We start from the raw sequence: 25,139 nt of genomic DNA, 5'->3' as shown, positions 1-25,139 counted from the left end.
TTTCACCTCTCTTAATGGGCAAAGCAGCATCTCTGCCTTGATATATATTTCTCAACTCGTGCTTCCAAGGTGAAGGACACTCCTTTGACACTACCATGTGTCGAGCACAATGTCAAGGACTTTTGCAAGTAATCTTATTTAATCCTTATGAAGTTCTTGGGAGGTAGGTATAACTGCAGGAACCATATTTTTAGTGGACTGATAATTTTCTCAAGGTCATGTACTTACCAGATATGGCATCAGGATTTATATCTATCAGACTCCAAAGTTCATGTGCTTTTTCATGAGACCATGTAGCACAAGGCTAAGGGTTATCTTGAATCCAGTCTTGGTTTCTGACATGCTGTGTAACTTTGGAGGGGATTAGGTCTCCAAGTCTTTGTTCAACAGGATGAGTAAGACTTTGGGGAGTGGGAGGGGGTGGCTGCAAAGGCATCAGAGTGAAGACAGAGCTTTGCAGTGGGCGTTATCCTATGACCCAAGGCTTAAAATAGGTACCTTTGTAAAACTAGTGATGCTTTACAGCTTTATCTGGGACTATGGTCTTCCCCACCCCCCCATCCATCCCTTTAGGGCCTATCTTTGTCCATATGACTTTCGCAAAAATCGCCAATAAATGAGAAACAAAATAGAAATGTCCCAGTCTGTGCCCCTCTTCCTCCCTCCATTTGACTGCAGCGTTTGCTTCTTTCTTCTGAGGGATGTTCTTCCATTTTCTGGAGGACCCATAGTCTGGGAGGTGAGAGCAGTGGGAGGTGCTGGAGAGAGGGAAGAGTGATGGGAGTTCTGGGAGGGTTCCACTGGAGCGGGGTGTTTCCTGTTAGCAAACGCTGGACACGTGGCTGGCCTTCTTCCTTTCTTCCTTTGGGATCCCATGCCATTCTCTTGCTCCTTTTCTCCTTCCCCATCTTCCCTTCCCTCACTCCCTGCTCTCTGCTCTCTCCTCTTCTTTCTCATTTCTTCCCCCCACTCTCTTCCCTCTCTCTAATATAAAATAAACTTACATTTTTATTTTCTAAAAAATGCTGGACACATGTTGGTTGTTTGCTACTCTCACCATCTTCACCAGCGCCAGCATCTCGCCTCCAATCCTAAAACCTGGATTCTGTTCCCGTGTCACTTACTAGTCTGTGCTTCTTACTGAATTTCAGAGGTCTCATCTCTAACAAGGGGCTGATGATAGGATTGAAAGAATTAATACTACATGAGAACAGTGCTTAGCACATGGTACATGCTCAATAAATATTACCTACCATTATTATTGATACTGCTATGGAAACTTTATAAATATCAGATGGGTTAAACTCCTGCCATTCCCTGTCTCACCTTCCAGATATTCTCCCTCCTCCCCAGAAACTTGAGCTGTGGTTCCTCTGAGAGCTAATCTGGTTCACAGCCCAGGCTTTTGACCATGCAGGCCATTGTGGTGGGTGCTTGTGCCCATTCTCACGCTGAATGAGATGTAGTTTCAGACATCAAGGAGTCTTGTCCCACTGGGGGAAAGAGGTGGCCATGAATAATACAGCCTGGGAATAGGGTAGTGATACATATGCTGCCCAGATGTCTTCAAGGTACCTCTCCAGCCTCTGGAACATGTGCGATCACATGGAGTGAGGTTTTGTTGGCTGGCAGGCTCCACTTTATAGTAACTGCTGGGAAGCTATGGATGAAAAGGATGAAGGAAGGCATCTCACTGGTGTGCTTTAACAAATAGCAAGATATGTTAGGCTCATTGCAGACCCCTCCACTAAGAACTCAGAGGCTCCTGATGGACAGGAAGTAAACGTTTTTGGAGTGACTTGTCACTACTGTGGTCTGGTTGGCTTCTTGTGCTCACCACTTCATTCCGAAGGGTTCACAGATCAGTGGTCCAGAATTTGCTGAAGAATTTGTGGTCACCAAACTGTGTTTGTAAAATCTGCCCCTTAGAAATTCAGAACATTTTCTTGCATTTAGGTTTCTGCTCATGACAACTTTCTTGGGTCCCTCAGATGCGACTTGAATCAGATCCAGAGGTTCATCTATTATTCCATGGTATGCTATATTCCATCCTAGGGAATCCCATTGGGTCAAACTTGGAAGGGCCTAGGAGCTTCCTTCCTGTCTCCTTGTCTCCTCACCTGCCTCAGGCTTCAATGTCCTCTTCAACATTTTTACTTTGTCTCCATAATAAAAATGAAAGTAAAATAAGATTCGCTTGCTCACTGCCATTGAATCACATCTTAGCTTTTATCCTGAAAAGTCGATATTGTCCTTTTTGTACTTTAGTCAAACATATCAAAAAGAGAACAAATACCTCCCTTTGTTGTTTCTAGCTTTTTCTTTTATGCCATCCTTTTCAGACTGCTGGCTTGCTAAGTTCCAAAAATATATTCTCTCAATAATTATGATAGTGATAGAAATTGCAATGGTGATGAGACGTAATCATGCTCTCTGAGCACTGTCACTGTGCTGAGGGCTTTACCTGGTCTATCTCACTGTCTGCATCTCTCTTATCGTAGCCGACCACAGGACTTAGCACATAGCACATAGGCTCTTAGGCACTAAGAGCCTAATAATAATAACAGCTACTTTTATTTAGCTTACCCTGGCCCAATACTTCCACATTTCCTATCTCATACCATCATCATAATAGCCATATAAAATAGATGTTACATAGTAGTATCCTCAGTTACAGATGCAGAGGGAAGGCTCAACATAAATGTATTAACAAATCATTTCACTCATTCCTTCAAGACACACAGAGTTCAGGCTAAGTGCCCAGCCCTTGGCTCAGCGCCGGGCTCACAGTCTAGTGGGGCCCACAGACCAGGAAACAGACAATGGCAGTGAATGTCTGGAATTATCTGGTTTATTCTGGCTTCTGCCTCCCCAGATTGAGCATTTTATTCTTTCTTCCCATCATCATCAGGGGTTACTTTACGTTCAGCCTCATCACAGTTAAAATCTTCCTTGTCTGTTCTTTTCTTTAGGGGTCACTTGTAATCATGGTTAGGAGTCCTCTGTTGCTCCACCCAGGTAAAGGTGCCAGAATGTCCATTTTTCTCAAGGAGGGCTTATTTATTGGTTTGAGGAGTTGGCAGAGAGAGCAACAGAGAAATAAAAGGAAGAAATATGGAGAAAGGATGTCCATGGGCAGAGGAGGGCAAGAAAAGGCAAGAAAGGAGGAGCCGGTGGGCAGCAAGTTTTGATCTAACCTATGAGGCACAGGCAAGCCAAATGTGTCCTCACTGCTGGGATAGGAGGCTCTGGGAGCTGGTTCCCTTTTATATTATATGTTAGGATGCTTTTGGCTATGCAGAACAAAAACTCTCACTCAGACTGACTTAAATGACAAGAACTTTTATTATCTTAGGCAGTAGGAAGCCTAGAGTGAGCCACATCCCTGCAATGGTTGATTCAGTGTCTCAGTGATCAAGGGCCCAGCTATTTTTTTTCTGTGTGCTAACTTTGCTCTCCATCTAGCTCCTCCCATGGTTGCAAGATGGTCTTTAATAACAACCAAGTGTATGTTTCCTTGTTCAAGTTAAATAGTAGAGACAGATACTATGGCTCTCTGTTAGGAGAAAGAAAACTTTTCCTAGGAGGAATCCTGTCATGACTAATTGGCTTGAATTGAGTCACATGTCTATTTCTAAACCAATCACTGATGGTTTGGGTGAAATTATATCATCTAAAGCAGCAGTTCTCAAGGAACTGCTGTGGGTCACGACTGTAGGTCACGACTCACAGGAACCGTATTACAGGACCGTGGCATTAGGAAGGTTGAGAACCACTGATCTAAAGTGAGGTGGATCTGGGAAAACAACCACTATGCCCATTATGAGGTCACATTGCTTAGACAGCCTTAGGCATAATCACAGTGAATAACAAAGTGCTGTGGTGGATAGAGTCAGGGGATTAGAATGTAGAGATGACAGATTTAGCAAATAATATAGGATGCCCAGTTAAATCTTAATCTTAGATAAATCAGAGGTACTTTTTTAGTACAAGTATATCCTATGCAATATTTTCTAGCCTGTGTGTCCTAATATTTGGCACATACCAAATGGATCAGGTAAATGTTTGACAATGGGACATAAGGAGGGATTGTCAAGGTTTATAGCAGACTAGGAACTTAGAAACAAGATCAAATCTGGTTCTGCCTTACTAGCGTGAGGTCTGTGGAGTGCAAACTTATTCAAAAGGAGAGGGATCTAGGAGGCCTTTTATTCATGTTTGCCTTAGTTCCTTGCGGCCTACATCCAGGTGAGAAAGTGGTTATACTTTGAGTTGGGGCCTCATTGAGCTGTCCTGCCCTCTGTTTTCACAGGGTCCTGACCGCTGTGGGCAGGCCTTGCTGCACATTGGGATCAACATGATGGCACTGCCTGGAGGCCGCCACTTGGGCTCCATCCCCCTACCAGGGCAGCGGTAAGTCCTACAGCTGGCTGAGGCCCAGCACCTGGATCCTGAGGCTGAAGATGGCCCCACTTCTCCACACTGGCCTGGGGGGAGCCTAGAATGAAGTACTGGAGATGCCCCGTTCACTCAGCAAATGTGAATGGAACTTGGCCTTGGGACATGGAGGTATCAGGGAGCGCCCAGCCCCCAAAGAGCTGTAGTCTGAAGTGGAGGCAGACAATAAAATCAAGTGGAATGTACTGTTAGGATATAGGACCCCAGAAGAGGTTCCTAATCACATCTGGTGGGGGGCCAGAGCCACAGGGGTTCTTTGGGTAGCCTCTTGCAAGGTGCCAGTCTACCCTTGGACGTCTTCTCTTTCCCCTAGCACACCGAGGAGAGAACTGAACTTGGAGCTTGACTCTGGGTAGTGCTTGCTGCCCTCACTTGGACAGTGCGGGAGGGGGAGGGAGGCATACACTGAGCTGAAAATGAGGCCACGATGGTGAGCTGAGAAGAGCTCAGGGACATTTATCTGAAGAAGGAGAGACCTAGGGCCACCAGAGGGGCCTGCACACAGCTGAAAGGTATGGAGAGGTTGGTGTAGATTTCACCTGGCTGGTCCTGGACTCAAACCAGAACCAGTGGTGACAGTACCAGGGCACCAGATCCAGGCTGACTAGCTGTTGAGGTTTACTGAAGATGATCTTTATTTTGGCATGAAAGTCCTGTGTCCCTGAAAACTCCATAGTCTTGGGCAAATCTGGACAGTTGGTCACTTTCATGTAGATTCGTCTATGGAGGAACTTGGCAACCTTAGGGTGCTCAGGGCTTCTGCTTAGTCCTTTTTTATTTTCCTGAGAAATTCTGAGGGGCTGCCTTGAGACAACAGAATCCAAAGTAGCCTTTGTAAGACTGTTAAATCACTGTTTTGTTTTGTAAAGTTTTGTTGTACATATTACATGTGTCACTAACACCTTAATCTTTATCCTCAATCCCTTACCTGAATTACCAGGGATTTGAACTTACTACATCATCGATCTCTACATTTTTTTTTTATTATTGAGTAATTTTTTTTGAGTATGTGTTACTTTTAAAATCAGAAAAGATTATTGTTTATAAAGGTCTGCTGGAACCAGGTTAATGCTGTGTGCAGGCACCAAGCTGCTCCCCTCCAAAGCCATCATTGCCGTCCAAAAGAAGATTTAGGACGTGACATACAGTTCATACTTGTTCCTGAGGACTCAAACACCATTAGAAATGTAATTAAGAATTTTCCGTGCAGCTGGAAGCTGAAAATAAGGGAGCATATGGGGACCCAGTTATCTTTGCATGCAGCACCTCTAAGGTACAATTTGGAGATGGTGAGATACAGACCTGTATCTCACAGGTATCGGACACATGACCACTTGGCTTCAAAGCTGAGCTCCACTTCATACCAGCTGTGTGCCTGTGCAAGTTCTGGAGCCCACCCAGCTGCTCCTCCATTTCTTCAGGTTGAGAACAGGGGCAGCAATAGCAATAGCACCTCCTTCATAGGGCTAATGTGAGGATTAAATGAATTTATAAATGCAAAGTGTCTGTCACACATTGAGAGCTACACGGGGGACCATTGTTTACTGTCCTTTATGTGTGGGTGATCTCAAGGAATTCTTCCAGAAACCTTTCTCATGATCCTTTACCCTCAGCAGAAGACTGGAGCATAGGAATCACAGATACTCCTAACAACCTAATATTCTAAACTACGAAAAAGTGGAAGTATTCTGGAAAAAGTGAAGTCTAAGTCTCCCTGCCCTGACCCGCACATCGAGTAGGTTGGGGACTGTGTAGCCACATGGGGCTCTGGCCACAGGGCCACAGGTCCTTCCACACACACCTGTGGTCCTGAGAAGGTCACATCTGAGCCTGTGCTGGCGCTGAGGGAGCCATAATCGGAGGGCAGTTCAGGGCAGTAGTTAGGAGCCCGAGGGCCTCTACTTGCTTCTCGGTTCTGCTCCTTATTAGCTGTAACTTTGGTCTTCAGTTTCTTCTTTATATTTGTATCATTGTGTTGTTAGGAGGGTTTAAAATAATATGAATAAAGCACCTGCCTGGCACATAGGACTTGCTTAGTTCATGTTAAATTCTCTTTCTGCAGAGGAGGCATAGGTCCCCTGTGTAGAGAATGTGGTGCAAAGATCAGATTCTGCCCCTGCTTGGGACCCTCGGAACTACTCCTCTCTCCCTTCTTCTTCCCTACTTCAAACCTCCTCAGAATTTTCAAGGGTGACAGGAAATTAAATTACATAAAAGTGATTTAGGAATCAAATTATTGTTCAATCTGATGCCACATTATAGGCAGACAATCAGCCGCCTTTTCTTTCCTCCTGCTCCAAGCTTCAGAGGCCTCTCTCATGGGGAATAACACCATGGTTATTGTCTCCGAGTAAATAATTAATGTTGGATAATTGACTTCCTTCTGTTGTGTTCCACTGACACTGAATTTCATTTTGCAGTGCTGTTGTTCACCTCCATGTACAAAAATAAATAAATAAATAAATAAACAAGTACTGTTGTGTTGCATGGAATATTCCAGCAGTCTGGGTGAATCAAGTGGGTTAGGCCATTAGCATTTGAGACTCCTGTGGGAAAATAGCGGCAAAAGGCCTGTTCTAGGTGCAGACTTCTGGGAGATTGCAGGGGGTAGGGAGCAACAGTCCCCTAGGCTAGGGGTTGTGATCCCATGCTGAATTGGCATGAGCAATGGGAGGTGGCCTGGTGGGGGTGCAGTGGTCCTCAGCTCTGAGCACATCCAAATCTGCTAGGACACGTTTATATTTGAAAGCAATAAAATAATTGTACCATTCTCTTAGAATCTTTAATGTTAGCCTAAGTGGTTGAAAGCATGTAGACCTTGGAATTAGACTTGAGTTCAAATCCAGCTCACTTCTTACCAGCTTTGTGACCTTGGGCAGCTCCTTAACCTGTGTGAGCACCAGTTTTATCTTCTATAACATGATGGAATGATGAGTGCTTTAAATGGAAACGTAAGTGCTTGGATCCAGGAAGGAAGATCTTTCCAGGGACTTAGCTTCTTTGTAGTGCACAACCCTCATTTTCCCAGGCCACCAGTGATAGAAACAAGATCCTACCCACTCACCCACCCCTACCACGTAGTGAAAAATGCTGCAATCTCAAGTTCAGGTTCCTCCCTAGAAGGTCAAGGATTTATTGGTGGGAGTGAAGGGGAACAGATATGATCTCCCTGGACAGCAGTAGACAGTGGCTGCTATGTCCCTGGCTGGTCTTCATTTGTTCCTTGGTCTCTGGATTTGGTCTCTGGTCGTCTTTCCATCTGGGAAGTTCCAGCAGAAGTTCCTGCTGGCTCAGGGCATGGTAGTGCTGCTGGAACTCAGCTATATGCACCCATCTGCACACTCCCAGGGCTGTGCCCTCCACCATCAAAGCCTGGTCCTTTTTTCTACAGGAATCCCGATAGTCCAGTCCTTTGATTTAACTGTCTTTATGGGAAGGTTTCTGGGGGGTTAGTTGGAGGCCAGGGTGCATGCAGGGCTATGTCCAGATGTCCCCTTCCTTTCTCACTTCCTTTCATTTCTTCTCCTGCCCACAGTTAAAGCTAAGGCATCTTGTTATTTTCTCTCTGGGTCCCTGCCAGTGAAAGGTCGAGGTGGCAATATTGCTTAATGGATGGGCCTTTATAACCTCCATAATAAAGCTGGCTCACACTTCCAAGCCCTTGCTAACAGCTGGCTAATGCCATGCACAGCAATTCATTGAGTCTTCACTGTGGCCCATGAGTATAATTCTTTTTGCCTGTATTTTATAAACAAGAGGCCATAGGGTTGGTTCTCTGGGAAGCAGCCTTTGAAGTGGAGTTAAGAGTTCAAGGTGGTTATTAGGGAGCACGTTTGGGATTAATGCCAGTGGCAAGGAGAGGAAGGAAGCAGGACTGGGCTGAGGGTGAAGATGAGCTGCAATGTTGGCTTGGTGACCTTAGCTGACCTCACAGGGAGCTTTGGAACCACAGTTGTTTTTCATTGGCTGAAATGCCCAGGCCTTTTATGTCCCATTTTATCTGTCTGCAGAGTGTATTTAAGAGGTTTTTTAATTGGGAGGCCATTGGACTAGGGCTGCCTCAGCAGTTTAAGTTTCTGTATAAGCAAACTGAAGCCAGGGTAATTAGTAAAAGAAAGCTAGAGACTTTGTCAATCAGAAACTGCCAACTAACCTCTAACTAGAGTCTTTCCACTTTAGGCAATCACATGCATTTTCTTCCTTTCTTTTTGGATTCAGCCTGTCTTCCCTGTCCATGTGGTTGCAGCAGAGCTCACTGGCCTCTCTGGCTCAGAGTGCTGCCTGATTCATGAATTGCCCTTTGCTTGGCTAAACACTTTTAAATTTGTTTTATCTAAAGTTTTTCTTTTAATAAATGAGAAGCTCTAGGAAGGGCATGACCATCTGGAAGGCCTGACATCTGAAGGCTGTTGGCTAAACACTCCCAGCAGCTGGGGTAACAAAACCTTCTGTAAAGGGGAATCTGGGCAGCACATCACAATGTCCATCCCAGGAGGAAACTGAGACTTGTGGAGGTGAAGTTACATGTCCAAATCTCAGGAGTAGCAGAGCTAGGATACCTGTTCCTAATTGGTTCTTAAACCGGAGTGCTGTTCAGTGCTCCATCCTGTCTCTCTCTTTTCCACAATGTTCTTGGACCACTACACAAACCAATCATTTATTCATTTATTTGGGTCATTGTTTATTCATTAGTCTTCAACAACATTATTCTACAAACATTTATTGCGTTTAGATAATGAACCTTGTATGGTGCTGTATGCTTGGGGACATATTGATACCAAGTTGGTCAAGGTCCCCACCCTCATAGAACTCACGATTTATTCATTACCTTTGGTCTTGGCCTAATCAATATGCAACCTGGGGCTTTCCTCTGTGACTCACTGTGACTGAATCACTTGTTCACATGCTTTCTGTTTAGCTTGGTGTCTGAGATGAGCCAGGGCTCCTGGCAGACAGCCTCCTATATCCCCCTGGCTTGATGGGGAGACAGCCAGCTTTTCTGAGCCAGTGGGGCCATTGGAGGCAAGCCTGTCTCCACATAGATAATGACTTGCATGTGTGCACCTCTGGTCTGTGGCTGCTTTTCTGCTGGTGGGTCATTTTCTATGCCTGTGGTGAAATGTGCACACTATAATTGTAAATGGGATAATTGGATATTTTTCTGTTGTTTAAGCCGAAAGGAAGGCCACTCAAAGCTAGAATCAAATTCCCTCCCTTCTCCCATTTGCCAAGAAAATCCACAGAAATACAGGGTGTGCAACCTTTGCAGGACAGAGGGACCATGATTTAATAGTTATTTTTAAGAAGAGAGGTTGTATTTAACTTCTTATACAGTGCTGGGTACTGGGATCATAGACATGTTGGATGTTGTTGCTGGAACCTTCCTCAGAGCTCTTCTACGTAATCTCTTCTTTATAAGATGGGGGAAAATAAGGCCAGAGAGGGGGGTGAAACCATCACAATCCTCTTCAGGCCCCTTCCCCACATTGTGGAGTCCTTTCTTCCCTGGGCTGTGTTTCTTAAGCTTATTCTCCCACCCAGCCTCTGGTAGGTAAATCCTGGAAGCTCCCCTCTCCAGTGGAGTTTTCATGTAGCTATCATCTGTAATACAGAAAATGCTTTCACTCATTTACTCAAACGAGATTCACTTTGGGCCGAAAACTTAGTTTGAGCCAGGCCCTGGAGTAGGCCGATAGCGACTTCTCTTCAAAGAAGTGTATTAGCTTCTTCACTCAATGATAAATGTCTTGAGGGCCTGAGGGTCAAATTCATATTTGTGCTCCTGACTGTGATTAGAACGTATTTAGTGGGAGCTTAGTAAGTGGTTGTTGAGTGAATATGTGTTTAATAAATGCTTGGTGAATAAACGGCAAACCCTTGGCTAGGGAGTCTCAGGGTGACGATGAGAAATTAAATTAAATAGCTGGGCTTTTGTTCCTTTCTCCAAGACACTTTTCTGTTTTTAGCAAGCTCTTCTCATGTGTTTTTGTAGGTAACTGTTGTTTGGAGGGAAAGGGTAAGCTAGAGATTTGTCTTGATTAATTTAAATACTCTGAGTGAGAGTAAAAAATTTAATTGGCTGAAGGTGTCAGAGAATTGGGGAGACATTTCATTTCTTCTGAAGAAGAATGATTCAGAAATATTTTTAGCGTTTGCTTTTAAGTTCCCTGGAAGAACAGGTCTCCTGTCTCATCATCAAGTTTCTTACAGGATAGCACAGTGCAGTGGGAGTGTGGGTTAGGTGGCAGGGGCCAGACTTCCACTAACTTGCTGTTTGTCCTTGGACAATCCCTCCTTTTTGAGCTTTAGTTTCTTCATCTGAGGATGAGGAAATGGACAGAAGTATCCCCAGGGACCCTTTCAGAGCTCACATTCTAGAAGTCTTTGAAAGACTTTTGGATGGCCTGGTCCTTTTACTGAACACAAATATTCTAGTTTAGTGCCTTTGGCCTGGAAAGCCACCTCACTGCTAAAACAAGAGATTCCCATTCCTTCCTACAAAATGCACAAAGGGGGTCTCATGTTTGCCTGTGAGTGGGATGGAAATTGCAAGGAATGGTAGTTTAGGAGCCCTCTAACATCTGGGGGTGTACCCTATTCAGGTGTCATGGTAGAGCCAGGGGAAGTCTTCAAAGGAGGGTAGGGAACACCTGCATTGGTGGAATGCTATGTACTATACAGACAAACCTGCATCCTAAGAAGCCTCAGTTTTCCACCCAGTCATTTCTAGCTTTGCCACCACCCCTCGGGCTACACTTACAAACTTGCCATTTCCTAGCATGTGAGTCCATATCTCCCCTCCTTTGTACCTGGTGTTTCTTTAGTCTGAAACTTTATCCTCTTCAAATTCTGGTTCTTTTTTTCTGGTAAACTTGAGGGCATTCTTTAAAGATTGGTGTGAGAAAACTACTGAGATGCCCTGGTTTGAGTTAAGCATCCCTTCTCTGTGCTCCCATAATTCTCTCTGCTAATCTCAAAATGCCAAATGTAGTGTAATGAGCCATAATATTTTATTTACTATCATTCAGCAAATGTTTATTGAGTGCCTATGAGATGCCAGGCACTGTCCTAGGTGGAGGGAACTTGTGCAATAAAGAACCCTGCCCTCATGGAGATCATATGCACATCTCCTCTGTGCAACTGCAGCACCTAGTCCAGCGCCTAGCCCACTGGGGTGCTTGGTAAGTTTAGGATGCTGTTTTTAAGTGTTTTTTTTTTTTAAATAGTAATGTGTTCCTTTATAGAGAACGCCCCACTTTACATAGCAGTGGCATACCGATAAGGCAAAGAAATCCAAATTCTACACTTGGGAGATTTTTTTCATTTAAGTTCCATTCTAAGTGAGAAGAAATTAAAACAAGCCAAGAAAAGAGTAGGCATATATTTCTATGTACTATTTACCCCATTGGACACTGGACACCAGGTCAGCAGGACAAGCTGGGGATGAGAAGCTGGTACCAATAGCTGGCAGCCAGGGCACTGGTCTGCTCAACTGGGAAAACTCTTCCCTTTGGCATCTGAAGGGCCCCCAGTGAGGGGCTTTGGAGAATGAAGGGTCCAGTTCAAGGCAAGGGCAAGGGAGGGCAAGGTCACGAGGGGGTGCAGAGACTTGAGGCAGTCCTAAGAGGGTCACTGCCACTGAGTTCACTACTTCCACACTCTCCAGGGCTTTCTTCTTGAGTGGTATTTCTGCTACAAGTTCATCAGAAATCTGTGATCACAAGGTGAAGACCAGCAGTTTTGTCCTGAAGGTCAACAACATGTACTCCATTCTCCCTCAGAAAGAAGTGAGGCAAAGGTTTGAAAAATTACTAGGTACACCATCATCTTCAAATAATCACAGACTTTAAAAAGGTGGGAATGTGTCCTATAAGAGCAATCTCACATGGTTGAAAGAGCCCAGATTTGGATTTGAGGGTTTGAATATCAGTTTGGTGCTCAAGACCACCAAAGAACATAGCATAATAGTTAGGAGAAAGGCTCTAGCCTCACCTTGCCTGGAACTTTGTTTCCACTTATCCATTGTGTGATGTTGGTCAAGTCACTGTACCAGCGAAACTCAATATTGGGAACCTCATAGGATTGTTTTGAGGGGTAGTGAACTATTACAATAGAATCATGCACTTAGCACACTACTCAGTATTAATAAGCACTCAATCAATTTTAGCTTGATGATCACTGTTAGCAATCAGATCTTAGTTACATAATTCCTCTGAGCCTCAGTTTCTACATCTGTAAAATGAGGATGGTAATCTCCAATCATCAGACTGCTCTGAGGGCTGAGGCAGAGGGTGCTTGGTAGACAGAAAGAAGATTCTCTATTGTTGGTAGTAGTTGCCTCTCTTTATGTTGTGTGGGTGGCCAACTCCCTCTGACTTTCAAACAGTCCTGGGGAAATATTTTAGGGAATGAACTGTTTTATACTGCAGTGTCTTGGTATGAGACTTTACTACCACCCCAACTCCACCCTAGATAATTTCAGCTTAAAAACAAAAAATCATCTGGCTAGTAGGCTGGTATGTTGAGATGATTGTGGTTGCCTCGGGCTTTGTGTTTGGAGTCTGCTAGACTCCAGAAAGCTCAGATTTTAGGACTTGGTCACCCAGTTCCAGATGTCTAAGGAAGCCTCCATCAGAGAGCAATGAGAAGGGCTACTCAGGGAGTAGGCATCTGCTGAGAACCCCACACTCTCTGCCAGGGGTGCCTTCCGTTCTCCCCAGGCCAGGGGACAATTTTATAGCATCAGGTTCAGATTCCAGCTCACCACAGGAACAGAGGAACCCAAACCCTAGTCCTGGCCTCTCTACTTCCTTGGCCAGAGACCCTCCAGCCTCCTGATTCTGGTTGTTTTCCACCATGAAGGGGATGTGACTCACTGCCAGTCCATTTGCCTTGACCTCAACTTTCAATTCCCTTCCTCTGTGTGAGTAATAGGATCACTCATCTATATTTGCGAAGGAGAGATTTCATGCAGAGTGCGATGGCAGCTAGAAGTTCATGGCTGAGGACAGTTGAACCAGAGGGAGTTGGGAGGGGCAGGGGCAGCAGCAGCCCCCCACTGCACAGCCAGAGCTGCCCTGTTTAACCAGACGTTTTAAGTTGGGGTCAGGCAGCAAATCTAATAGGAGAGGTCGAGCCCAGAGAGACAGAGAGCTAATGACAGAGAGTCAGGCAAGCTATGCAATTATGGGATGTTCAGCACTAACGCAGTCCAAACCTTAATGAGCCACAGTCCGGAGACTCTAAAATTGAGAAGAGCAGCTTATTATGTGGCGGCACAGAGACCGTGGCTGGGAATAGCCAGGCTCGTGGTGGGGCCGTGTGGGGTCCACCAGGCCTGGTTGCCTCCCTGGGAAAGCTTGGGACCCCCTTTGGTGGGCCTTCCTGTAGGCTCCCATGTCTGTTGTGGCCTTGTGTTCCCCACTTGTCATACTGCCTTACCCTGAAACCAAACCAAACGAAAACCAGCTTCTCCCGGGTTATGTGTCCTAACTCAGCAAGGGCAGCTCCAGGAGAAACCCAGCAGTCAACACGGATCCTTGCCCCTCTGTCACTTCCCTGTCCTCTCTTCCCACTTCCAGGCCCTCTGCTTCTCCCTATCCCATGCCGCTGCCTCAGTTCAGGCTCTGTCTTCTCTCTCTGTTCTGTAACCAGCATCTCCCCACAGGCCAACCTCCTGTCTAGGATGGAACTCTGCTCTGGTCCATTTTCTACTGACTCTTTGTACAAATAATGTTAGTTTCCTAGTCTAACATCCTTTCAGCAGCTCCAAATTGCCAACAGGATTAAACCCAAATTCTTAATGCTGGCCTTTGAGGTGTTTGACTCACTGGCCCCTGCCTCTCTCTTCAGACTCCTTTCTGGCCACTCCCTGAGGTCCCCGACGTGTTAGTCTGACAACTTCTTGCCTGTTATTATTTTGTGCCTCTAGGTCTTTGTACATGGTGACCCCTCTCTGTGGAAGTCCTTCTACTCTTGTTTACTGGTCAGTTCTCTAAGAACCAGGTCAAATGTCAATTCCTTTGTGTAAATATTCCCAGGCAAAGTCAAGGCCTCCTTCTTCTGTGATCCTAGACTACCCTGCTCACAGTGTCTTGATGGAAGTTTGTGGTGTTTAGTTGATAAGAATTGAAACTCTGGACTCTGGAGGCCTGGGCTCGAGTAATGGCTCTGCTATTACTCACTATGTGACCTTTCTGGATGGAAGTTTCCTCATCTGTAAATGAAGGTAACAGTAGCACTTCTCTCACAGGACTGTGGACAGGATTCAAGGAGATAATGTAAAGAGAGGGCCTGGGAACTGCTAGCTCCTCAACAGAACTCAACACATTAGCTAGTGGGATAATTATTACCAGATTTGATTGTGGGTGGTTTCTTGCCTGTTTTGGATCATGGCTGAGCTCTGTGATGGCTGGGATTTTCTCCTGTTCAGTTTTGTAGCCTAAGCTCTTAGAACAAGGCTAGTTCTGAAAAGGCTCACAAAAAGCAAGAGGAGACTAGGGCTCCTGGCTTGGTCCCCGCGTGGGCTGCCTGTGGGTCTTGGGACAGTCAACTTCTCCTGGCCTCTGCATGTCAGAGCCCTTTTGGAGGGCAGAGCGGTCAGCACAGCTTAAAGTGGAGGTGATTCCCCATTTGGGGGATAGAGAAACCTTGGTCAGAGCTTGAGGCTTAGGGGTGGAGCTAGAGCTTGGGAGAGGAAAGGGGTCCAGGTGGTGGACAGTTCTGGAGCCTGGCAGATGGTGTAGCAACTAGCTCTTGGAATCCCTCTAGTGGTGAGTTGTATACTCTCACCTGCTGTTCATTGAACTACCCAGAAGCACAGGAAGAACAGATACATTAGATCTGTGAATTCCCTTACAAGTTCGCTTTAGTAAATAATAATATTCTCCTTAAAGTAGGGAGGAAAACAGACTTGGAAAGACAAAGCTAAATACGTCAATTTTTTACATCAAGTTGACACATCAGCAGGTTAGTGCAGCATTTAGGAACTCAGTGTCCAGAGTCCAAAGAGCTGGGTTCAGAGCCAAACTTTACCACTTATGAGCTCTGTGATCTCAGGTTACTCCACTTTGCTAAGCTTCGATTTCCTCATCTGTGGAAATAATATCATAGAGTCCCCTCCTGATAGGGTCATCATGAGGACTAACTGAGATATTACATGGGGATCAACCCACATGGGCACAGGGCCCATCCTCAAGGACTGTAGCTGTGATGATTATGGGTTTTTATCTCCCTCAAGCCCACTGAGACAGACGGTGTGACAGCATAGGTTATTGTTATTGCCATTTGATAGATTTTTAAACTTAATTCAGTTCCATAAATAGACTCTGAGCATCTTCAGTATGTTAGGTCCAGTACTAGGAGTGGTATATAGGGAGGACAGGACAGAGATAGGCCTGCCTTGCCTTGTCTTGTGAATAAAGCAGACAGTTACAAATAAATAATTGAGACCAGTGTGTAACAGTGGAAAGACAGGTGCCACAGACATGTGGGAGACAGGGACATAAATTCATTGAGGTCTCAGAGAGAAAGCTCCTTCAGAAGAAAGATTAAGGTCAAGACTTCAAGGATGTGTAGGAGTCAGCAAGGCAAGGGGGAAGTGGGGAGAAAGGGACCAGAACAAAGGCTGGGGGCCTGGAGCCACAGCAGGTGTCCCATGCAAGCCACGTAACTACCAAGGAGTGGGAGTGGGAGGAGGACACAGGTGATGGCTCCCAGCCATGTTCTTTCTGACAGTCCATATACACACATACCCTTTTTCGAGGTTAAAAAATAAGGCATTTATGTCAATGAAAGGCCAGGAGTGTTGATAATATCTTCTCTTAATCAGGGGCATCTAAAATGCTGGAGTCGATAAGATACAGCCCTGAGTCAGCTGTGAGAAAGCAGTTATTAAATACACACATTGGCTCACTGTACTGGAAACAGTTACCTGGAACCAAATTCAGGTTTCCTAGCTCTCTGAATCAGAAATGACAGTAAGCTTCATTAGGGTGCTGAACAGATTGGGGAGATGCTGAGAACACAGGCTTTGGAGTCAGACAGACTTGGACTGAAATCTTGGCACTGCCATTGACCAGCAGTAGCACCTCTGAGTGGTGGTTTTTCCTTCTCTGTAAAATGCAGATCATAAATCGTGCTTCTATGAATGCAAGGTAGATATCGTATGTAAAGTATTTGATATGTGCCTGGTATGTAGGTGCTCAATAGTTTCTTTTACAGCATCCTTGGAGTTATGCTACATTAAAAAAATTGTTAGAATAGTCACATCTGTTCTCTACCCTTAAACCCTCCTGTAGATAGAGGGCCATGGCCTGAAGAAATGGATGTGACCAAGTGATAGCAGCACCATAATCCATGCCTCCTTCACAAATTCCTCCCATTATTAGCTTCAAGGTGTATTGGTGGGCCCCATCTTGTCTTCCCCAGCACCTCTGGTGTTATCTGAAATGCAGGATTCACTCTCTTAACATGCTACATTGAACAGTTTAAATAACAGAAAAGGAGATGGAACACATAGACCATAAAGTGGGTGTGATGAATAGTGATGAAGGAGACTTCTGGGTAATGTTCTCAGAAAACCCTTTCCACTGCTGCAGCTTGGAGCAGAGGGTCCGTGCATGAAGATGGGAGATGACGCAGAGAAACTCAGAGGAAGAGAGGATATGCCCAGTGCAGGTAGATGCTGGAGGCAATTTGTAGAAGCCCTGGAAGGAGAGAAAACCTCCTTCATGTTTCTGGCATTGCACAGATGGGGCAGTTGCAGTTAGGAACAGGGCTGTTGCAAGCTGCTCAGCACCATTGACGGGTGTAGAACCTTCGTGTAGAATGTAAACTTGGAGTGGGTAGGGTTGGCAGCACAGAGAATTGCCTGCTACTTACACAAAAACCCTTATGCACAGAAAGGCCTGTGCTGATGCAGCTCAGCAGGGGATTCGGAAGCAGATCAGAAGCAGGGCAATGGAAACAGTGGAGAAACTGAAAAAGATCAGAGTAGCAACATTTCCTTCGGTCACACTCGGCTGGGGCCTTGCCAGTGCCTTAATACAGACGGGCTGGAAGTTAATAGCCTACCCGTGCTGTAAAATATTTATAGCTTGTCGCATAAATAATTATGCCTAAAAATTAACTGTTTATCAAACAGTTTATAGTTCATTGCCTAACAAAGGATAAGTCATTCTAAATGAGTCTGTGTGTTGTTTTTATAAAGCCCTGAGTGACAGTCTTCCAGGTTGGGTTGTAGAGGAGTATAGGGGCTGGGAGGACATCTGGTGACAAGAGTCCTTGGAGGTCATGGGAAGTATTCTGTTTACTCAAAGTGCTTACAATGGCTTCCAAGGCCCTGTGTCATCTGCCTGGGTCTCTTCTCTGAGCTCATTCATTAATCTTTCTTTTGTGCACGCCACTCTAACCACGCTGGTCTCTACATCCTCTCTCAGGCAAACTGGGCATACTCCCTGCCAGGGCCTTAGCACTAGCTGTGTCCTCTGTGCACAGTGCCCCATACTCACCTTTCGGCAAGGCCAATTCTTTCATCCCCTTGCACTGTTTGCTCAGATCTTAACTTCTCAATGAGCCTACATTGACCACATATTCAGAATGGCCACCATCTCCTTGCTTCCCACATGAGCAATCTTGATCCTGTTTATTCTACCTCTACTTTTTAATAGAAATGTTCTGCCTTTAACATATCATACACCTTTTTATTTATTATATTTATTATGCATAGTATTGTCTGTTTTCCCTTGCTTGCATGTACCCTCCATGGGGTTAGGATGTGCGTTTCTTTTGTTTGTTAATATTCCCAAGCAGCTACAAGAGTTCCTGGCACATATTTGGCACTAAGTAAATATTTGTTGAGTGAATGAATAAATATTCGGAGTGGAACTTGTGAGAGCATGTGGGCCATGCACTCCACATGGATGCTGGGAGTGCCTGGAAGATTTTGAAATGAAGTTTTACGAGAAAACACTCCAGTAAGAGGGACTAGACTCCTTTTAAAGAAGAGAGAGCCGGTCTATTAGACTCCACATGTTTCAAACGGAACCCATCACCGTGTCTTCCAAACTTGGTTCTGCTCTCTGTTCAACTGGTCAAATAGAAAAATCTGGGTCTCATCTTTGATGATTCCCTTTCATTTGTCATCTGTATGAATCAGTGTACAAGCCTTGTTGATTTTGTCTTCTCACTCTGGAAGGATTGTTGTCCAACACCACTTCTGCCATCAGGGCTTCTTTTCACTGTATACTTGAAAGTCATTTTGGATAAATATAAAATCCTTGGCACAAACTGCATTTTTTTTGAGTATTTGAATATGTAACTCTTTTATTTTTTCTGGTGTAAAGTATGGCTTCAAAAAAATCTGCACTTATTTCTAGATGCACAAAGGATTCTTTCCTTCCTTTTTCCTTCCTTCCTCCCTCCTTTCTCCTTTTTCTTTCCTTTCTGTCCTCCAATAATCTTATTAAAATGTGCCCCACATATTTGTAATACACTCTTTCACTGTGCATTTTAAAATCTTTTTCCCTCACAGTGAAGTATTCCTGACTTAAAGTTCTTTGCGTTGATTCTGTCTCTATGCTTTTGGTTTTTTCCTTGGGAATTTTTGTTAGATCTTCTTTATCTATGTTTAATACTTGTCACTTTCTCTCAAATCCTTCTTTCTTCTTTTATTTTCAAAATTTTCTTCATTTTTGCATTTGGTTTTCTTAAGGCATTATCTTACATGTTTCTTCTTGTGTAGCCTCTGTTTCTCCAATGACTTTCTCCTCCTAATAAATGAGAATTTATTTCTAATTCTTTCCTGATTTAGGACATCTCCTTCTGGAGAACGTATACTGCTTTTTCATGTCCTGTATAATTTTCTTAAAATTTAAGCTTATTTTGAAATACTAGGTTATAGATTTTATTTGTTTTGAAAATATTTTTTTCTAGCATTTTCTCCTTATAGAGATGTTATTCCATTCTTTGTTCTCTTTTAAAAGAATAAAACTATGTACAGGATGAGAAGTCAATAATTTTCTTTGCACCTTTTTAAGTAAAGTTAGTTTTTCTGAACCTTTGGAGAGAGGCAGAGTTCAGGAAAACTCTTCTAACTTCATGTAGTTCCACTTCCTTCTTTTTGAGTGTAAAGTTAAAAATATGGTGACCTGCTCTCTGAGCGTCCCTGGCATTGCTTCTTCCCCTCACATTGAGCTGAATTTCTCTTTCCTTTGCCTTGTTGTCCCTGATCCACTCCATTCTGATTCCACTCCCAGAAGTTTCTCCTTCATGTGGTGCTCTGTTATAAAAAAGATTCCTGGTGGGTCAGTTTTGAGAGCTGGGAGGACACCTTGGAGTCACCTGTAATGGAAAGGCAAACCTCCTTGTAGTTTTAACCCCTGTTCTCAAATTCCCACACTGTGCTTTCCAGCAAATATCCAGTGGCTATTTTGGGGTTCTCCTTTCTCATGTGCAATAGACGCACCAGATTGCTTCCTTCTTCTCACAAAATGATACCAAGCAGGTCAAACAGCTATTGGTGTTTGTCCCCACTTGCTTGTGTTTAGGGATTTGTGGGGATAACCATATCTGCTAGCATTTTTTTTTTTTTGAGACAGAGTCTCACTCCATCACCCAGGCTAGAGTGCCCTAGCATCAGCCTAGCTCACCTCAAATCCTGGGTCCAAGTGATCTCTTGCCTCAGCCTCCCAAATAGCTGGGACTACAGGTACTTGCCACAACACCCAGCTTATTTTTCTATTTTTAGTATAGAGAGGGTCTTGCTCTTGCTCAAATTGGTCTTGAACTCCTGAACTCAAGGGATCCTCCCACATTGGCCTCTCAGAGGGCTAGGATTACAGGTGTGAACCACTGTGCCTGGTCCTATCAGCTAGTTTTGTTGTAATTATTATCTATGAGGGTTGTTATCTAGTTGCTCTGTCAGTTTTTACGTGGGATTTGGAAAGATTGAAAAACTATGCTGCCACGACTGCCATCTGCCCAGAATTTTCTTCATTTCTTTGACCTTTAAGTAAAAGGGTCCTGATGATATAGCTATTTTAGCAGAACTGCCTTAATAGTAATTAACACATATAATATATAGCCTGTTAGGAACTTCATATATTTGTTTGTGTTTGTACACACACATATTTATATATGTGTAATACAGACACACCCAGTATAATCACTTCACTTAATAATTACAGAAAGCCTAGGCATTTAGCTTTTGTTTCTCAAATGACTTTCTCCTCCTAATCTTTCTCCATTTGCCAATGAGGAAACTGAAGCACACAGAGATTATGTAACCTGCCCAAAGTGACACAGTTAGTAAGTGGCAGCGCTGGGATTTGAATCCAGGCAACCTAGCCCTAGCATCATGTGCTACTGGGAGCTGTGGTATCTAACAGAAGCCACAGCAATTCAAAGAAGACCCAGTGACATATCTGGCGGTGGCACGATGGTACCTAGAAGAGGTAGCAGTAAGAGAAGAAGGTGTGATGGTCGCATCCTGAGATGTCCAGTGGAGCCAGTGAGCATGACATTCACCAGAAGGAGCGGCAATCATCTTGGGTGGCCATGGCGGGGCACAGCAGCTATGGTCCTGCCCAGGGTGAGGGTGTAAGGAAGGAAGGAGGACAGAATCATCTGGTTCCACTGCTGGTTGACTGAGCCAGGTGTTTTCTTTTTCTGAAGTGGGGAGAATGTATGAGATGAACTCCTAGAAATACTCATCAGGATGGATGAGAGTAAAGTTGAGCTCTATTTTTTACATCTGCTTCTTCTGCTGGACTGTGTGAGCTTCTTAAGGGCAGGGATCAGCCACACAGGCCTGGCACACAGTCGGTGTCAACAGTGTTTCATTAACTCAGGTTCACCAGAGGTTGTCTGGGAGATATTGCTTAATATTTTAGATCTTTTTTGAACTGAGCATGTTTTAATCTTGTTACTAGTACCTGTCACATGGGGACAGGTACTTCCCAGGGACTGAGGTGTATATATATATGTCCATGCCTCACTAGAACACCATTTTCCTTTAAGTTCAGGCCAGATTCTGAGAATCAAGGCACTGGTTGCTAAGGGTCCAAGCTCTACCCAACCAGAGCATTGCTTAGTGGAAGACAGGAATGTTTGCACAGTATCTCGTATGAAAGGTTTCCCTGGTTTTATGGACTTCTGCTTCAAGTATTTTTATTTAAAACTAAGCATTTTATCATGTCTTTTTGTGGGCTCCAGTTACTTACTCAACACTTAACACTTTAACCACAGGGCAGGGAACTCACCTAAATTTTGTCTGACATCCCAACCATGGACAGAATCCACACCTGCCAAAATGTAGTCTCAGAACAAAGGATGTGGTGGTTTCAGGGCATTCTCTCTTTTTTTTAAAATTTATTTTTATTAAATCATAGCTATGTACCTTAATGCAATCGTGAAGTACAATGCGCTTACAATGTGGGGTTCAATTGTGTATACAATTTGAAATATTTTCATCAAAAAGGTTAACATAGCCCTCATGGCATTTTTTTAGTTATTGTGTTAAGACATTTGTATTCTACATTTAGTAAATTTCACATGTACCCTTGTAAGATGTCAGAGCATTCTTATGTGCCAGTCCTGGACACTCATGTCCCTCTTGTGTAACTTCCTGCAAGTTCGAAAAACGTTTTCAGCTGGCTTGGCAAGCCTTACAATCCATATTTCATGGGTAGTCTCAAGATTACTTGATTCAATTACCTATTTTTGAGACCTATTAAGTGTTAGGCTTTCTATAGTTAAATACTATAAGCTTTGAGGTTAAAAATTACATTTAAAAGGCTTATAGGTAAACACCTGCATCGTTCAGAAAGTCCTGCTCCTTCTCACTGAAAAACTGTAAACATGAATACATGATTTTAGCCTTGATAATTAGAGTGAGCCTTTACAATTTCAACCCTCTCTGACACCTGGGCCTCACCAGGCTGGCCTCACCGGTGCCATTTTTGTTACCCTAATGCAAAATGAAAGCCAAGTCCTCCCCTTGCCCGACTCAGCCCTATAGGGCCTGCTCTCTTTCCCGTATAACTCTCACCACCACCCTCCATCCCAGTCAGCTCTTTCCCAGCTACTCTGGCCTCCTTGCTATTCCTTAACACATCTCGAGGACACTGGCGCCCCAGAACCTTTGTAATTGCTCTCTCCCCGAAAGAATTTCTGCCCAGCTACCCACATGGTTCCCTTCCTCAGGTCCTTTAAGTTTTTGCTCAAGTGTCCCTTTCTCAGTCAGCCTTTTCTGATCCACCAATTTTAAATTGAAATGCCCATTCCCCCTTCCACCACCAGCACACTCTAGCCTTCTTTCCCTTCCTCTTTTTCTTCATAGCACTTTCTACCTCCAACATATTATATATTACATTGCTTATTTATTTGGAAAATTGACTGCCATTGTCATCAGAATGTAACTTTCGCAAGGGAACTGATTATTTGTTTGCCGCTCTAGCCTAGGTCTTAGAATAATACTTGGCACGTGGTAGACACAAAATACATATTTATTGAATGAAGAAATGAATTGGTAGCAAGTCTAGAATGTTTGAAATAGGTAAGATTAGGACAGAAGGACTAATCAGAAGCTGTTGCAAGTCAAAAAAAAAAAAAGGACTTGAATTCAGCCTTAATCATGAACTATACATGTCTTCTGTTGTGAAATGATAGTGAAACCTGTTATTGTCTTGTCTTGTTTTTTAAGTTTTATTTTTAATTGACACATAAGAATTGTCTTTTAATTTTGCATTAGTTTGTCTTGATTCTTTAGTTAGATCAAAAGCTCCCTGTGAGAAGAGACTTCACACCTTCATCTCTGCTTGTCCCTCAGTGCTGGCACTTAGGTGATATGAAATATGTGCAGTGCTTCATTCATGATCTGATAGTACTGACTATTATTTGATGAAGGGAATTTTAGAGTGCATTTTGTTTGATTGAGACCTTAGGATCTAATCTGTGTTCTCACACTGTTGTACTAAATAAAGTTAATTTTGTTCCAAGACAAAAGTAATAATATACATGCTCAGTACAGAAAATGTGGAAATGAAAGAAAAGTTAAAAAAATGAAAAGAAAAACCTTTTAGTTTTACTACCCATTAAAAGTCTTTAGCATTTTAGTGTCTTTCCTCTAAATATTTTTCTAGTTACAGCTTGTTAACATTATTGGAACAACTGTGTGTTACATTTACACTTTTGCATATGGTATCCCCCACTTTCTTCACACATACATTATTCTTTGCTTTAACCTTTATTTATTTTAAATAATGGGCACGATATAACTATGTCGCTGTACTATAGTGCATAAAACATAAGATATTTAGGCTACTTCCATTTTCCCCTTATTGTAAAGATCACCTGCTATCCTGTCAGACTTCATTGCCTGCTGTTTATTAATCTGGTCACCTGTCCTCCAGCCTTCTTCAGGCTTATACTCTGTAAGATGGAGGTAACCAGAAACAAGTTCATGCATGGCAGAAACAGGGCTGAGCATATAGTAGGTGCTTAGTAAACATCAGATGGCCCGGAATGGAAATCTTTGGAAATTGCCTAGGGTTGATAGTCATCCTGGTGCTGTCACCTCGTTGTAGGCTGCACCTGATGCAAGTGGATTCGGTCCAGCGCTGGATGGAGGACCTGAAGCTCATGACCGAGTGTGAGTGCATGTGCGTCCTGCAGGCAAAGCCCATCGGCCTGGAGGAGGATGCACAGGGCGACCTTATCCTGGCAGGAGGCCCTGGCCCGGGAGACCCCCTGCAGCTGCTGCTCAAGCGGGGCTGGGTCATCAGCACTGAGCTGCGCAGGATTGGGCAGAAGCTGGCCCAGGACCGCTGGACGCGTGTGCACAGCATGAGTGTGCGCCTCACCTGCCACGCCCGCTCCATGGTCAGCGAGTACAGCGCTGCCAGCAGGAGCTCCTCGCAGGAAATGGGCCAGGTCAGCTGCCCTGGGATGGGGGTGGGCTGGTACTGGGACTGGAGATGCCTTGGAGCAGAGTGGGTCCGAATCATGCGGAGTCCCAACCTTTTGTCCCTCAGGGCCTTTCTCTTCCAGCAAAGCAGGGAAAAAAGACAGTAGGGACCTTGACTGAGTTCCTAACAGGTGAGACATTGTGTGAGGTGTTTTTACACATAATCACATTTCGGTGCACACCACATGACCTGTGAAGGAGGCAGCCCCACTGTGAGCAGCTGCATAGACGTTAAGTACATTAACTTTAATGCCAGACTGCTTGGCTCCAAATGTCAGCTCTGCTGTGTGCACCTTGGCAAGTTTCTGAACTTCCCTGTGCCCCAGTTCTTTCATCCTCGTGGGTATAATAATAGCATTTCTTTTATAGATTTGTGAGAGGAATACATTATTTGTTACATGTAAAACATCAAAGGAATTGATTTAAAAATATCAGTTAGTATTATTATTATCCTCATTTTATAGATGAGGAAACAGAAATTCCAAGAGGCTGAGTAACTCGCCCCAAGGTGTGCAGTGAATGGTGCAAACTGGCATCAACCTGAGCTTTGCTGAGTCCACAGCCCATGACATTGAATTTTCTTCTCAAAGCCCAAAGTGAATGATTGAAAATCTCCCTTATTGTTTCTCTCTTTCCTTTGCCATTCACTTTTCACCTTAGTGCTTGCCCCTTTGCCTCAACCTTTTCTTTCCTCTGCTTTGCAGACCGTGTAACT

At 44.1% G+C, this 25,139-nt stretch overlaps 1 protein-coding gene across 5 annotated transcripts in view; it reads left to right on the top strand.

The window, feature by feature from the left end:
- The window catches only part of INSC (INSC spindle orientation adaptor protein), a 133,621-nt gene that overhangs the window by 36,543 nt on the left and 71,939 nt on the right, over positions 1-25,139 (top strand). For all 5 annotated transcript variants that reach the window (XM_053562570.1, XM_053562571.1, XM_053562572.1 and 2 more), the window contains exons 2-3: positions 4,313-4,413; positions 24,045-24,390. In XM_053562570.1, the coding sequence (XP_053418545.1) occupies positions 4,313-4,413; positions 24,045-24,390 (447 nt within the window). The remainder of the gene's footprint in view (positions 1-4,312; positions 4,414-24,044; positions 24,391-25,139) is intronic.

The sequence above is a fragment of the Nycticebus coucang genome, chromosome 14, assembly GCF_027406575.1.
Source record: "Nycticebus coucang isolate mNycCou1 chromosome 14, mNycCou1.pri, whole genome shotgun sequence".
NCBI lineage: Eukaryota > Metazoa > Chordata > Mammalia > Primates > Lorisidae > Nycticebus > Nycticebus coucang.
This window is presented reverse-complemented; position numbering and strand designations above follow the sequence as displayed.